The sequence below is a fragment of the Diadema setosum genome, chromosome 1 (genome assembly GCF_964275005.1).
Source record: "Diadema setosum chromosome 1, eeDiaSeto1, whole genome shotgun sequence".
Taxonomy (NCBI): Eukaryota; Metazoa; Echinodermata; class Echinoidea; order Diadematoida; family Diadematidae; genus Diadema; species Diadema setosum.
In genome coordinates, this window is record NC_092685.1 from 18,358,896 (window position 1) to 18,376,023 (window position 17,128).

The 17,128-nt window shown below is 38.6% G+C and overlaps 1 protein-coding gene across 1 annotated transcript; it reads right to left on the reverse strand.

The window, feature by feature from the left end:
- Window positions 1-1,141: 1,141 nt before the first annotated feature.
- On the reverse strand, window positions 1,142-16,523 carry LOC140234586 (mitochondrial import inner membrane translocase subunit TIM50-like). The gene is made up of 9 exons (XM_072314615.1): window positions 16,130-16,523; window positions 14,677-14,708; window positions 14,008-14,088; window positions 12,451-12,570; window positions 11,686-11,793; window positions 10,748-10,846; window positions 8,766-8,922; window positions 7,617-7,720; window positions 1,142-6,160 (listed from the first exon to the last, which is right to left on the reverse strand). Exons 1-9 carry the CDS (start codon window positions 16,521-16,523, stop codon window positions 6,059-6,061), a joined length of 1,197 nt encoding a protein of 398 aa, XP_072170716.1. The 3' UTR covers window positions 1,142-6,058.
- Between the last annotated feature and the right edge of the window lie 605 nt (window positions 16,524-17,128).

The following is a 17,128-nucleotide window of genomic DNA, read 5'->3' on the forward strand; positions in this document are numbered from 1 at the left end:
GCACTGTATTGCAGCCAGTGAGGCAGGCAGTACAACAGCGGAGCTTTCATCTTTCCTTTGCATTGGCAGTTTGAGGAGCTTCAAAAACAACAAGCAGCTTATTGTTTCAGAAGAATCAAGATATTGTGTGTGTAGTAGAATGTAAACGAGGTGTCACCATAACTTCACTCTGTATGACTAATGTTGCAAATTGAAACCATGGTAGGTCTGTGGAGTTGCTGAATTATGACCATAATTTCCTTGCATCCTGATGAAAAGTCCAACCCTCTTGACACAATATTTGTCATCATTAAATACTTACAGCCATATTCACTCGGTAAACAAAAGAACAACAAGGAAAAGTAGAAATTACGCGGTGCGTAATATATGTCCCCACCGGAAGTAGCATTCAGTAGCAAAATGTACAATATAGGTAAAAAGATGAAGGTCAAAGATCAAAGAGGTCAAAGGTCAAAATTCTATGTAGAAGTTTTGAAGCCCTCACCTAGTGCCATCACATAAAGCAAACGGAATCGAAATCGGGTTAGAAATGGCGAAGGAGTAGCATTTTGTAGCCAATGTACAATATAGGTAAAAAAATCAAGGTCAAAGGTCAAAGAAGTCAAAGGTCAAAATTCTGTGTAGAAGTTTTGAAGCCCTCACCTAGTGCCATCACATAAAGCAAACGGAATCGAAATCGGGTTAGAAATGGCGAGGGAGTAGCATTTGGTAGGAAAATGTACAATACAGGTCAAAAATCAAGGTCAAAGGTCAAAGAAGTCAAAGGTAAAAATTCTGTGTAGAAGTTTTGAAGCCCTCACCTAGTGCCATCATATAAGGCAAACGGAATCAAAATCGGGTTAGAAATGGCGAAGGAGTAGCATTTTGAAGCAAAATGTACAATATAGGTCAAAGGTCAAGGTCAAAGGTCACAACTGAAATTCTGTATAGAAGTTTCAAAGCTCCCATGTAGTGCTATCATATAAAGCAAACAGAATCAAAATCGGGTTAGAAATGGCGAAGGAGTAGCATTTTGAAGATTTTGATCACACACGGACGCACACACGGACACACGGACGGACGGACACACGGACACACACACGTACGGAGCCCGTTTCATAGTCCCCTGCTCGAACTCGTTCGGCGGGGACAATTATACTGCTTCAGGGATAAGTATGATGAACTCTTCACATTTATTTCACAGACATCACTGATCTGATGTATGTACATGCTAATAGTGGTTTTAGTACAATTCTTAAACATAACAAGAATGCAGTAATCCTGACCGATACACATTATCAAAAAATAATATATACAAAATAATACATATCCTATCATCCCATGGTTATCTTCTGTATCAAAGTGAGCAGAATGGTCTAAAAATGCTTACTTTTTTTTTCTTTTTTGGTAAATGCAAGCAAGATGAGGTTCCAAGTACTTTGCTGCATTTTAGCAGTATAACTGCCATTACCATGAATATCAATTTGCACTCAACAACTCTGCCCTAATAAGAAGAGAAGAAGTGAGGTGATGGTTCCTGGTGAATGTAATGATATGTATTCAGTAGAGATACTTCTGCAGTCTGAGAAATTAAATACAAGCATGGAATAAAGAATTTGACAGTAAATGTTCCACCATAAACAAACTTTGAACAAAACACAATACAAAAAAAAAAAAATGAAGTTATTACATATACGTTACATAAACTGACCTGGGAGGTTAAAGGGGGAGGTTGGACTTCGCTTGGACTAAAGTGGTAAAAGGTTATACATGTATATGAAATGCAATCTACAGGGGAACCCTGCTATAACAAGCATGGGTTGAACAAGATTTAATGCTGTGAGGTTTCTACAGCACAGCTTTTTTCAACAAGCATGTACACATATGGTAAAACTCACTCAATTCTGTGGGCCAATACTGAAAACTCATAACAGGATTTCATTAGTGCAGGATGATTTAACCAGTAAAACTGTCATTATTTTCCTTTTTTTCCTTCTTTGCTCTTTAAAAGATTGAAAAACCTAAGGAAAATGGTGGACTCCCAATACACTCTTCTAATAGAAGATTCACAACTATGCACACATCTTGTGCATTATATATTACACGCACACAAACATGTGACACAACACGCCACACCCAACACAGAGGGGTGCAGTGTGCAAGATGCGCAGCATGCACTGTAGTGTACACAAGTTTTATGTCTGTAGCACGCAGAACACTACATACTATCTACCAATCTATGCACGTGGTATTAGGAAAGGGTGTGACTTCATCTTGGCTGATTTAACGGATGCTGCCACTCCCATATGGAAGGTAGAAGTTCATGAAAAGAGTGAAATGTCCTCCCCACCCGCCCATCTCTTCTATATGGTGTCTGTACTCACAGACGCACAAATAAACTGAATATTCATACTGAACAGTAAGATGATTTCACCATTAGTTTATGAATGCATACAGTGGACTCCCATTATAACGAAGTCCTCGGGACTGGCAGTCTTCTTTCCTTATATCGAAATTTTGTTATAACCAAACAAGTAAACCATAAAAAACAAAGAGCGTATGATGGCGTGATGTAAATTTTCAATTCATTGTATCCGGAATTTCGTTATAACTGTGTCCGTTTTAACGGGAGTGCACTGTATTTACAAATCTACCTTTCAAAATACTCTGTATGTGACACAAATTATGCTGAAAAGATGACTTTCTCATGTGTAAATACCACCTAATGTGTTGTGACAGTCTGTAGTCTTTGTGTGCGTGTGTGTGTGTGAGAGTCTGTAGTCTTTTGTGTGTGTGTGTGTGTGTGTGTGTGTATTGGGTGTCTGTTTTAATAAGATGTAAAATAACAAGAAAACTCTTGCGGTCCAGACTACCTCATCATGACAAGATTTGCTTATTTTACATGTATATTCACAGATTAATCCATCAGGATTCTCGTGTACTAGTGCCACATTAATTCCTCATACCTCATATACCACATACCGCCAAAGCTCTTTTCACGTCTACAAATGTCTATCTCTTTGTGCAATTTCTTACCTGTCAGCGTGTTTTTTTTGTTGTTGTTGTTATTTCATTGAAAGTCTGAGAAATGTAGTGGCTGTGAACAGCACAGAGCAGAAGTGTGTGATGCTCTACATGAGGAAACCACTGCCACTGTCACTGCACAATACAACTTTCGGATGCTGTGTCAGCACATCTTATAAATTCATCAGCAGAAAATGGGAGTAAAAACTCAATACTTAGTACTGGTAGGTGTGAGTTAAAATGACCCCTATCATTAGGTGCCTGTACAACAGCATGTATCCTCTTTGTTTGTTATTCTTTCTGTTACAAAAGCCAGAAATAAGGGGACTGTGCAAAACATTAAATGTCTGATCACTGTTCATGGGAAATGAACCTGGTCTACGTCCACAGAAGATCCACATGCTCACAAGAGTAAGCCTGCACAGCTTTGGCGACTACTCTGTTAATTCCCACGATAGTCTAGCAGATTAAAAACAAAAACAAAAACAACCACTGCCACTTCCATTTCAACCAAGTTGTACAACATTGTGTGATTGTTTGGCAAAGACGCCAGCAAGAGTACAGGTGAGGGGTCATTCCACTTTCCAGCATTCTACACAAAACTCTGCAACACGGCTGCATTAAAGGCCCAGTAGCATGGGGATTCATGGGCGTCCCCATTCAGTCGCTGCCTACCAAGGTACATTAAAAAAACACGAATAGAACCACACAGCGAATATGTGCATCAAAGTGTACACTCATCATACTGGTCTGCGTCAGTCGAAGTCCTTCGGCTGTGTGTGTGGTTACACAGAGATAAGCGATAAAGCTGTACGGAATTCGGTCCTGGGATTCTCGAATATATTCGAGCCGGGCATGCCTTCCCACTCCATGGTATCCATTCGCTACCAGGTCTTCTATGTACACTGCTACTTCATGGGAAGGAAGACACAAAGGTACCAAAGCAAGAATGTCAACCCGAGCTTAAAAAAAGACAACAGTGATATTACAGCATTACATTCTCTCCTACAACATTCTCAGTGTGTAGATGCAACTCGTGTCGTTAACAACTTCTGACATTTCAAATTCATACGGTATGCATGATGCAGTGTTTCAATTGACACGAGTCTTACAGAGAGCTCTGTGATGCATTCCTGCTCAGTGCCTTTCCTTCAGAAGACAACTTGTGTATTACATGTCACCTTCAAAAAACTCATGTGTTGATATAAAGTGAACCATTTTAAATGTCCAAAGTTCACTCGCTAAGAAATGACCCACCTGGCACCATAGTGTGCAGCTTTATTATAAAGGTTTTTATGAGTGTTTCAAACCTAAAAAAAAAAAAATAAGGACTGATCTTGGCAGTGCAATGAGAAGCAGAATACTTAATGATTTTTTCTTTTCTTATTCAAATCAATGGTTTGTGTATCATGTTGCAAAACTGACCTTAAAAATAAAACAAGAATTTTATGTGTCTGAATGGGACTGGTGAAAAGACTTTGGTATTATTTCAAAGATATATGAGGCAAGATGCTGAAGGAGGTAATGTGTTCTTTTTTCTCAAACTCTCAACTTTCATGTTTCATCACAAGCATTGAGCATGTTGCATGTTCTTAGAATACCCATCACTTTCTAACACTGAAATGTGAGAGTAGCGACCCAGATAAGACAGCACCACATGTACACAGAATGCCACGCAGAATGGTTGTAAAGTTCAGCAAAGAAAAACACTAGTCACATAAAATACATATTAGCATTTGCAAATATTAGCTTAAAAAGTGAACAAAGTAATAAGGTATATGGGCGTGGCAATTGGCACAGGCTACAATTTACAAGTGACGATGCAGGGTCACTGTGCAAAGTTGGTGGATGTTTTTACAACGTCAAGTGCTGATGATGGCAATTTTACAAAGGCATATTTCTCTCCATTGTTTTGAATGGACCATAACTTGCCTCTTCAATTACGTAGCTTTGCAGGCTAATCACGTAGCTTTGCAGGCTGTCTTTCAACAAATCACTGCTTAACTCATACAATGTAGATTGCTCTCACATAAGGCCCAAGACTTCACCTGCTCTCTCAGAAGTATTGAAAAAAAGCATTGAAGCGAGCCTGCAAATAGTGAGACTACTTTTGAGTTGCAAAGTCTTTCCCAAATCTTAAAGTAATCCTACATTTGCGTGCATGGAACAACAGGCCAGAATATTTGATGTCTGCACCACAGAGGTACATCCAGTCCACCCCATCTCTCCACTCTAAATACTGCTTCCCCTTCAACATCCTGCCTAAAGGGAACAATCTATTGCCCCTTTCAAGCTTAGCAAATTTCATCCGGGTGCATTTAAAGATCTTGCGGGCGAAATCTCGGGTAATATGCCAGGTGACTCTCACATAAATATATCAGGACGTATAAGGAACTCATTCATCAATTCTAGACTGGGCAGGCCTTTGAAAAGCTTTTGGGTTGCGAGGGTAATCTTTGCGATGGAAATATACATGTGGCGTGCATACAGTGTGACAATGTTACATTCTATTACATCATTTCATTTAACATTCTGTAATACAGGAGTAAACTCATTTTACATTTCATCTGCCATTTCTTTTTTAACATCACCTCACAGAAATAAAAAAGTATGACTTGAAGTCTACACTTATACATCTCTCAGATCACAGTCTGTTTGATATGTGCCGTTGCAGGCGGCTAAAATTTGATAAGAATTTGATATCAATCTTGGAATTACAGTTCTCTCTAAACCAAGGGAAATACTACTTGTGGGTATAATTCATAAACAAGAGCTAATAAAAATATTTGGAATTAAGTCACATACGATAAGAGCAGAGAGGATATAATAGAACCTGATACCAGGAAGAACTGAATAATCCAATGCTGATAGAGAGATTAGCTCACATCCACCATTTTGAAGGGAGAACCAGGAAAGTCCATCATGTGAGTTTGGTTCTTGACCTCAAGAACGAGGTGATAGCCTTCAAAGTGTCTGACCGAGAAACAAGAAATTGTACCAGAGTCTCCTCCCGGAGCTCTGACCTCCGACCTCTGAGCTGTTGGTAGAGTGTGTTTCATCTCCTTCCCATCAGTCCCCGGGACCAGTTTCCGACGAGGGAGGATCCCTTCTTCTCCTTGGCTGCAGCTTGTCTCTGTGCCTCTTCCTCCTGCTCTTTCTGCAGAGAAGATTGTCCAAAATTTCACTCTTTAAAGGTAGGGGATACCTTTTACAGCCTCCCAAAATGCAGCAAAACATTAAATATGAACCTCAGGGGACTTGTTTAGGCCACTGCTGAGAAATTTGGAAGTCAACAGTTATCTACAATTTGAATAATGCACAAAACTCAACTACTCAGTAGTTAAGCCTTTTTGTTGCAGTCTTATGTATTTTTTTTTTTAATCTATAAACACAAATCTAAGAGTATAAGAGCTGATGTAATAACATATAGAGTGTGTGGCAAGAATGTATATAGAAATGTTTCTAAGTTTTGATGAACTTTCTTCACAAAATATACATGATGGACACACATGCAGTGCATGGGTCTGCAAAGGTAGCCTAGTAATGTACTGGAATTTACAGTGAGCCCCGAAAAAAATTCAATTCAAAATCTAACAGTCAATAAAAATGTACTAAATGTTACCTTCCACTTTCAATACTTTATGGGAGTTTCTAAAATGATACTCTCTTCAACATACCACTGTATTCATACAACTCTTCATTTAAGGCATGCAAATGGGATTCCCTACCTTTAATGCTGAATGACATAGCTTAGAATATATGAGCTGAGTGGTTGACACTCAATGCAACATTCACAAACTGCATAAGAGGAAGCATGTGTAGCAATCTTCTAAGTGCAGCATGACACATAACAACTGACAAAGGATCCATTTGCTGTCACATTTTTTTTTTCAAGTTATTTTAACTTATGTATGGCTTTGGCAACTAAATTTCAAAGGCAAACAATGTCAACTTTCTTCCAACAGTTCCCTCTCATCCCTCTAAACAGCTATAAATCGCACATTCAGAGCTCCTCTTCTGACACCATCCCAACGCGGCTGTCAGTGTATTATGTTTGGGGGAGAGCAGTCGGCTGCATAATTGTTCACTGGGGATAAAACACAAACCTAATGGCCAAGAGTAAGTTTCTTTTTCTCCCTTGGTCAGGCTGAAGAAATGTTCAAGAAATATACAAGCCTTCATAATCTGATATCCACAAAAATCTTCAGTAATCAACCAAAAGATGACTAGATTTCATCATCAGTGTTGTTGTTGGAATATCACCCCCGAAAAAGAAATCATATATTATGTAAGTGTTGCCAAGCAACAAATGTTCTACTGTGTTTACGAATGAGTGGCTGGTACTAGATTACAGAACACTGGATAGAATGCTTCCATGTCTTTAAGCTCTTCTGGGTGCATAATGTCACCCATCTGAGTAGAGAGATCTTCAGGAACTGGGCAATTGGCTTTGGACAACAAGTTGATTCAGGACAGTGTTTCATGAAACTTGTCACTTAATGACTGACAAGTGTTTTAAGCTACTGAAATCCTTGCATCTGATTGGCTGAGAGCAAATTTGTCAGTAAAAAATTACTGACAAAACACTTGATGAAATGCTCCTCAGTACTCACCTGTAACCTGGCCTGATTGATTCTGAAGGCTTCCATGGGGTCATCGTACTGTTGGTAGAACTCCAAAACCGTCCTCACGTCGTCCACGTTGCTCACGGCGATAGCTGGTTGGAAGGTAAGAATGCAGGTCAAAGCATTACTGTTTACTTAGTAACTGATGGGCAAAACATGCTAGACAGTAATGCTACTCCAAAATCTTCTACATGATACTGGTGATATTCTGATTTGTACAAGTGTATGCATTTTATCTTTGATCTGAACATGGAATTCAGATGAGATGAATTAGGTTAGTAATCATTATGTCTTGCCAATCATCATTTTACAGAGCACTATCATTATTACTGCACACAGCTGTAAAGTGCTAGATATTATAATCCTACGCTCCTAATCTGTTTGTTGCAAAGGCACTGGTGACTACAGCTTCAGCTAATAACCTACAAAATGACTGAAAAAATTATGCAATATCAAATCTTAGAAACAAGCACCACATTCTATGGTTTCATGACTTTCATATGACATTCAGGTATATATTTGTCATCAAGCATTTATAATCAATCATGAACAACTTCACAGTCATTTACATAACTACGCTGACATGCAATCATTTCAAAACCTAGAATGTGAAGAAAGCAGGGTTAACAAATCCCAGTTTGCTTCATCCAAAATATCCTCTTTGTCTTGCTTTTTCTTTGCCTCATCACTTCAAACCTGATCAAGATTTATAAAGCTTGGGTAACAAAAAAAAAAAAGCAACAATCAAATTTTCTGCTCAGACTGCTAGATCTGGTGCAGCCACTAACCAATACAATGTTCGTGCTAACATAAATTGTCATGGACGTAGAGAATGAAATTACCAAGAAAAGGTATCTTCAAAGCCATTTTCTTCATGAAGACAAAAATTCAGTGAGGGATTAGGCTACCGTCACGTACATATCTGCTTCTAAAATTCATGTCATCTGAATTCCATGTTCGGACCCAAAACATGCATTCTAAAATAAATGCTCCACACTATCCAGCGGGGGAAAAATTAACAGACGGATACTTTCTATACATCTGATTGCATGGTAAAGGCTTTTGGAAAAGTAATGATTCCAGGGCAATGCTACTGATCAGCCATAACGTGGTAGGACATGTGACAAGGAGACTCACTTCTGAGGAAGGCTGCCAGCTCAAAGAGGGTCCGGTCATCATCATTCCCCTCCCACTTCTTGAGGCCCACTGCATTCTTGGGCTGCAGCTGATAAGACTTGGCATTGCAGTCAACGATGATTACTTTGGATAGATCACGGTTGAGGCTAGATAGATCCTAAAAACATGAAATATCAACTTTATTTAAAAAAAAGAGTAATTTCAAGAGTAAAACACAAATGGCCTAAAGTAATGGCCATAACATTTGCTGAAGATGCAGCAATTCAATCAGATAAGAATGAGCAAAATTGTTCATGTTCTTGTTAAGATACTTGCAGAAACTAGAAAAGGTAAGTGAATGAGGCAGATATGTGAATCAACCATGTGAGAGCACTATGCCATTATTTTTGCTGCAATTTCCAGGGATGTTCTTGTGCAGTTTGAGAACAGTGTATGGACACAGCCATCTCACATCAAGCTTCTCTAAAAGTTAGAGGACAAGTACAGCACAAATACATTGCAAACATTAAAACAGCTAGTACGAGTATAAAACTGAATGGACAATGCTTATATGAAGAAAAATATTCACATTGCCTTTGAAGCAGCATCATGTGTGTCTACCCAATGGTAGTGACCTTTTTTTTTTTTTTTTTTTTTTTTAAGAACTATGCCATTACTTCTTTTTTTACAAATTTACTGAGATCAATTACATCTATGCCAACATTTAGGTTGAATCATGTCTACAAGATGCCTCTACACTAAAAACAGTTTCAGCAATTGACAATTTCATATCCACACTATTACTTCCTCTTTAGGCATTAGTTTTGATGAAAACCCTGAATAATTTGCACAGAACAGCATATGGACCAGTTTTAAACATGCAGTCAAATGACATCATTTGTTTGTATGGTTATTCCAAGAGTCAATGCCAACTTCAAGGTATGCATGTGCTCCTGTGCCAAGTAATTGGAGGTACGGTACATGGACACAAACAGAATTATTTCATAAAGCCATACATCGCCTGTTCTGTGGCCGCATTGCTAGCGTAGTACTCTACCATATGCTCTTCTACAGTAGGATGCTTGTGTGTTGTATGGCTGTGAGTAAAGACCTTTACCTCGTCACAAACAAGATACCAGCAGAGTTTATCTTTCTCGTAAACAACCCCTGCCCAATCAAAAATTGCACTACAATTACAACAATTTTGTTCAGCCAGCCTAGACTCACCTATACTACCAGTATTCATTTTACTGTGTGGTTGGAAATAGCAAAGAATGTGCTCATCTTGGGATATGAAACATTACAGTATAGGAATATGAGGAACTCTTTTATCATATCTATACATCATGATACACACATTAGAGATATCACTTTCAATTCCCAAATGCCATGTATTCAAAGACATCCCTTTCTTCCAAATAGACATCTAAACCATATCAAAGCCAATAGTTCTCTGCAGGACCTAAAATTTCAACTCCCACCAAATTTACTTGCTATACATCAAAAGGATCTACCACAAAACTTGTCTGGCCAACAGGGTTTGCTATGATAAGGAGTTGTCTTGCAGTATTTTGAGATCAAAATTGTGGAATAATTTTAATCATATGCATATGGCTTTCATATCTGAAAAGCACTCCCCATTCAGTAGTACCCGTGGGTAGGAGCATGTCACATGATGATCAATAGTGCCCTAGCAAACACATTTTCAAACAAGCAATACAAGCAATTCATGCAATTCACTCTGGCCAGCGCAGAAGATCGGTGGATAAGTAGCAACCACGACTTGGTATGCTTTGAGACTGTGGTACTTCAGGCGAGCCTTTTTGGCTAATATTTTGCATTTTTGCCACTACCTACCTGAAATCTTGTTATTACAGCATTATTCAATACATTTCTTAATACACAGGTAAACATTCTAAAGCAAAATTGACAGTTTTGCAGGCATATGAGAACTATGTTTTGGCTCTAAACGAAGAGAGTGGCTTCGGTCCACTTCAGCTGACCTTGACATGGTGTCCATTGACGTACTTGGTGGCATCCCTGAAGAGTCTGTACATGATGTATCCCTTGGGGTCAAGACTATCTAGCAGAGGGAAGGCAGTCTGAGAAACAGAAGACACAAGACTCAAAAGTCAGCTACATGTAGTATCTTTCTCTCTCTCTGTCTCTCAACATTTAAAGGGATGGTACAGTTTTGGTTTAGATGGGCCTGCAGGTTTCCAACTTTGATTGTGGGTTTGTGAGATAATGAGAAACCTCTCATTAAATATGAGAGAACATGTCATGCTTAGAGGAATTCACAGTTTATCTGGTGAAAATGGCTGAGATATCCAAAAAAGCAATCCCAATAAAATGCTACAGGCCACAACTTTTATCAGGATCTCTTTGCTTCACCATGTTTTTGGCTATCTCAGTCATTTCAAAACCGACTTTTATCAAATAAACTTTCAGTTCCCCTCAGAATTGTATGCTCTTTAACATTTCATAAAGTGGTTTCTAAATATCTCGCAAAACGTTAAAAACTGAATCCTCACCTCAACCAATACTAATATACACATAATACTCGTATATTGAAATCAAAATTTTGCAATGTTGCTCTCAAAAACTTTTCTGATTAGTCCTTGTCCTAAAAGTTCGATGTGACATAAAAACAAAACATGACTTACATCAAAGATGCTGTTAGTTGCCCCTTTAAACTTTCTGCCATGTAAGATTACAAATCATGCATTCAGGAACAATTTTTGAAGTTTGAAGTCAGTAGCTTCAATGTGGACAAGTCATTTCAATGTTCACAGTTCTTTTCCGCGTATTCCAACCACTCCTATACATTGATAGTGAATTTGCCTTGCACAGACGTACATTTTAGATGTGCGCTCAGTACATCAGACCCTATTTCTTGTTTGCAAAAGAACAGAAAGTTATAGTGAAAATGGAAACTCACAAATCCTTGCTCCGAGGTGTAAATAACAATTTCAAAGAGAGGTGGCCCAACTTGCTGTAGGAAGTATTCTACACCCGGGCGCTTCTTGAACCGCCAGCCATTGGCGTACTGTGGAGAAAATTTGAGAAATACATCACAGATTATGATAAACAAGCTTAATCTCTATTTACAAGAAACTATTACAATGCATGTCAAAAGCACAACAACTGTATTATGGAATGTTAGAAAATCAACGTGAAAACAAATAAACAGAATAATGTTGGTGGGCTTAATTTCTTCCCAGGAAATAAATGTTTCTCACACATATTCAGAAGTGACAGAATAAAGTTTTAATCACCTGACACAAAATTTTGTATTGCGCAAGATATTAATCATGATTTTTTGTTGTTGTTGTTGTTGTTGTTGTGCAGTCTCAGTTCATTGCTGTTTGAATGTCCAAATGAATGTTAACAGTGAAAAAGAATTGGGACTCTTTGTCCTAGTTCAAACTGGGTGAAACAGGCACATGGATGACGGCAAATATAATATTCTCTGGCTGAAGCATTAAGAATAAAACCCCATCCCCGAATATCAAGGAATAAAAGGACAATTCTAGTTAATCCTCTGTGTGCTGCATCTATTTCTTGCACACGGGTGTTTGTGTGAAACTTGTGGATATTTGACTCACTGGGACACAAAGGGTTAATCAGAATGAGTGAGCTCAACTCTGGTGGGTCATACTACTCAAAGATTCTAAGATGTCAAGAAAAGAACTGAAACACTCACTGTCCACTCTGGATGGACCAAGACATCCTTCATCTCAAGGACCAGAGTGTAGGGAGGCTGGTAGTAGGGTTCCGTCAGAGGGTCTGGTAGAAGCTTCTCAGCCGACGGTTCAACTATCATCTGATACAAACACATCAAGGAAGTGAGAACAAGTTAGTGACAATTTAACACCCTAAAAGCAAAACACAAGCATTACATTAAAACAGTCACAGTTAAGCTGGAGCAAAAAAAAACAAGGAAAAGTAGAAATTACGCGGTGCGTAATATATGTCCCCGCCGGAAGTAGCATTCAGTAGCAAAATGTACAATATAGGTAAAAAGATGAAGGTCAAAGGTCAAAGAGGTCAAAGGTCAAAATTCTATGTAGAAGTTTTGAAGCCCTCACCTAGTGCCATCACATAAAGCAAACGGAATCGAAATCGGGTTAGAAATGGCGAAGGAGTAGCATTTTGTAGCCAATGTACAATATAGGTAAAAAAATCAAGGTCAAAGGTCAAAGAAGTCAAAGGTCAAAATTCTGTGTAGAAGTTTTGAAGCCCTCACCTAGTGCCATCACATAAAGCAAACGGAATCGAAATCGGGTTAGAAATGGCGAGGGAGTAGCATTTGGTAGGAAAATGTACAATACAGGTCAAAAATCAAGGTCAAAGGTCAAAGAAGTCAAAGGTCAAAATTCCGTGTAGAAGTTTTGAAGCCCTCACCTAGTGCCATCATATAAGGCAAACGGAATCAAAATCGGGTTAGAAATGGCGAAGGAGTAGCATTTTGAAGCAAAATGTACAATATAGGTCAAAGGTCAAGGTCAAAGGTCACAACTGAAATTCTGTATAGAAGTTTCAAAGCTCCCATGTAGTGCTATCATATAAAGCAAACAGAATCAAAATCGGGTTAGAAATGGCGAAGGAGTAGCATTTTGAACATTTTGATCACACACGGACGCACACACGGACACACGGACGGACGGACACACGGACGGACGGACGGACGGACACACGGACACACACACGTACGGAGCCCGTTTCATAGTCCCCTGCTCGAACTCGTTCGGCGGGGACAAAAAAAAGCAATAATACAACTGTATTTAATTTGCAATCTAAGTGTACTTGATAGTTGTCATGCAGTCACATATCTGCACTGGAGCTTGATCACTTCTCTCAAGAGTGGTATTCCACATGATGTATTATATGTGACAATTATTTCTTTATCCTATAATGAACTATTTACTGAATAAAGATGTACAAGCAAAACTGACATCAGGACAATGCAGTGAACCTTATTGTTAATTCACAAGGATGATATATCAATTGTCTCATTCAAGTTGAAGTTCTCTAACAAGTTTGAAAGGTGCAAGAACTTTAGACATCTCACAACATGACACAAGGGAGATGCATTATAAGGTTTATATCAGATGATATGAAACGATAATCCATATTCCTGTGAGAATCTATGTAAGAGGCACATCATCACAATGCCACATGAATTGGATGAAGTGTGTGCATCAACGTTAGACTGTAAAAAAAGAAGGAAATAAATACATATTATGTATGTGCAACGTACCGTCCTGTAATTCTTCACTTCTCTGTATGCTCTCTGAAGATATGCCCACACCATGAAGTCTTTATGAAATTCGTCTTCTATCTAGAATATGAAAAGAAAGTACGAAGTTAGTCGATATACATAGTATCAAATAGATAATAATGTTCACACCTGTTGACACAATAACCATTATCTTAAACACAGTCTTCAAAACATGAACAGTCAACATATTGATTTGATTTATTTACTGTAAAAGTGGAAATTTTCGCGGTGTTGAAATTTTCGCGCATTTCGCGCAACCAGAAACTAGCGCGAAAATAAAAACACGCGAATATTTTTGCTTGCCATACGTTCCTGTGCGTGATGTCTTGATTCCGCGGAATTAAAAACATGCGAAACTCTTCTGACCCGGCCTAGCGCGAAAAATTAGTCCCGCGAAAATATCCACTTTTACAGTATTCTCTGTATGCCATTTTTTTTTTTCAAATACATCAACTTTCTGCAATTCCATTAACAAAGTACAAAATACCGGTAGTATACTTTCAACAATTTTCATCATTTTCATCAATTATACAATACATCTGTAGTATAATATAAAGAGTAACATGTTAATAATTTGCATACAGAATGATTGCCAATAATAAGCACAACGCTTGACTGTTTGGCAACCGATAATATAAGTATACTTACTTCTCTGCCATGTTCATCGAGTTGAGGTTGACCTGAAAAATTGAAGAACACATTAAAAACCAATCAAAGAAATGTAGACATTATAAACTCAGTAGCATCTGCAAAGTTAAAAATTGGTAGTAATTGTGGTATGCAATGTAGAAATCCTAGATCATACTAGATTATATGGTTGCACAACTACAGCCAAGTAATACTCAATTAACCCGTTTAGGACAGGCTGATTTTGCTACAACATGCATTTCCCATAGACACTTGCCCCAGTATACTCGGGACTCGTCCTCACGGGTTAAGACAATAGTTGTCCTTCTTCGTTCTTCTGAGGGCAAACAGCAATTATCCTACACTGCTTTGTCAGAGTCTCTGAACTGTGCCTGTTGTTTTTATGTTTTTGTTGTTATTGCTGTTCAAGCATCCTAAACTCCTTAAGAGATATTTCTACAGTATGACCTAAAAGTATTAAATTGTAAATTACCAGATATTCTATTGTTTTGTTTTTTGCTTTGTTTTGCCTTGTTTTGCTTGCTACAGTTGTAAATATTGCCATCGCTCATGAAGAGGCTGCTCAAGGCTTAAACTCACTGATGACCCATCAAGGTGTTTATAATTTGATACAATCAGAGCTGAATTTCAACTTTTCCTTCTTTGTGTGTCCACCTTCGCTCAATTGCAGGACAGTGACGACTGTGATGTCTGCATTAGCAAAGTAAACTAGAAATAGATTCTAGTACTGATACTTGTTGAGGCAGACACGTAAGTTGTGATCAAATATAAGTCAGAAAATCAAACATAACTTAAGTCTTTGATAACTCAATTCCGATAGCCTTTTATTACTTCCGCAAGGGAGGAGGCTATATTTTAATTACTGCTGGTTTGTTGGATTGTTTGTTTGTCCATGTGCAAAATAAATCAAAAAGTAGTTAACGAATTTGGATGACACTTATAAAACAAGGTTGAGAATGACACAAGTAACAAACGACTAAATTTTGGTAGTGATCCCGGAATATATAAAGGATTTTTCCTATTTTGGCAGGTAGGGTCAATGAACTTGGGAGTTCAGGCTGTACATATTTGAGGTCTGCATTAAAGTGTGTGCTCTAGTTTCTGCTAAAGTGAGGCACATCTCACAGCTTGAAGTTCCTGACTTAACAAAAGGCTTCTAGAACCTTTTAATTCTATATTCACGATATTGGGAAATTGGGCAACTTTCAGCACGTAAATGTATGGGTGAAAATCACTGATCTCTATGGAAGAACAAGATAAGTGGTGGAAATGAGCTGCAACATGGCAGAGGTCTGCGGTCTCAGAGTGCTTCTGTAACGTTAACGGTAGTTAGTTTTTGTTAAAGCAACGCCGACAGAATGGGGCAGATTTAACTAAAAATTATACGAAAACTAGATCTACGTAATGCTTGAGAGGACTTGGATAATATTACATACAGAACCAGAAACTCTACCTAATTCATAAATGGTTAGTAGAGAAGCTCCGGCAAGCATCCCTCCCGTGATACGCATTGCCCATTTCTGTATCCGTGCCGTCCGTTTTTTCCTCTCCTCTTTTCGCTTCTTGTCATCCTCCGTTTCGTTTCTCGCCTTCTCCTCGGCCTCACGTAACATTGCAGCAAGAGGCAAGGTTGATGCAGTTTCGCCCTCCCGACTCGATGCGGACAATTTATCTTCATTCCTTGGCGATGCTGAGACGGAGAAAAGACGGGTTCTATTTACTCTGTTTACGTATGATTCTGGTATCGTTCTTGAGAAAACATGATTTGATCTCCCAGTCCTGCAGGCGTTCGATCCAAGGACTCGCAGGCCGTGCCTCACAACACATGTACCACAGAGCGCTGCCATGTTGGTTTCGTGATGGGCATAACATGCTGCGTGGCCAGATGAAACGAGTGAGGGCGACATTTCCGAAATGAGTTCGGCATCGCCGCCGGTGTAACAACATACGCGGTAGATCAATTTCATCGTGCAGGCTGCGCGTCTGCTTTTAAAGAATAATATTTAGGCCATATAAATAACATTAACAAGCTAATATCATCTACTTTTGTTCAACTTATTCAAGTAAACTTGTCTAATGATTCATTGATAACACAAACGTGGTAAATCAAACTCAACCACTTGCTTCCACGAAATCTATTATTATCAGACAGTTTTCACACCCATCACTCCAGCAACATACGAAGGACACTCTCTCTGAGCACGAAAATGCATACAAATTCTTATACTTTCCAAGGACAGTGATGATTTTGAACCACTTTCCTGAATGTACACTATGTAAATGGAATCAACGTTAGTCCTTCAGGAGGTTGCTATGCCAGCTCTGAAAATCATGTATAATTTCCATGGGCCCAACATATTACCGAACTCAAATTGTTACTATAATCCCCCAAAGAGATAGGCTTAGCATGTAAAGTTTACTGTATTTTTTGCTTAATTGTATCATAATATAC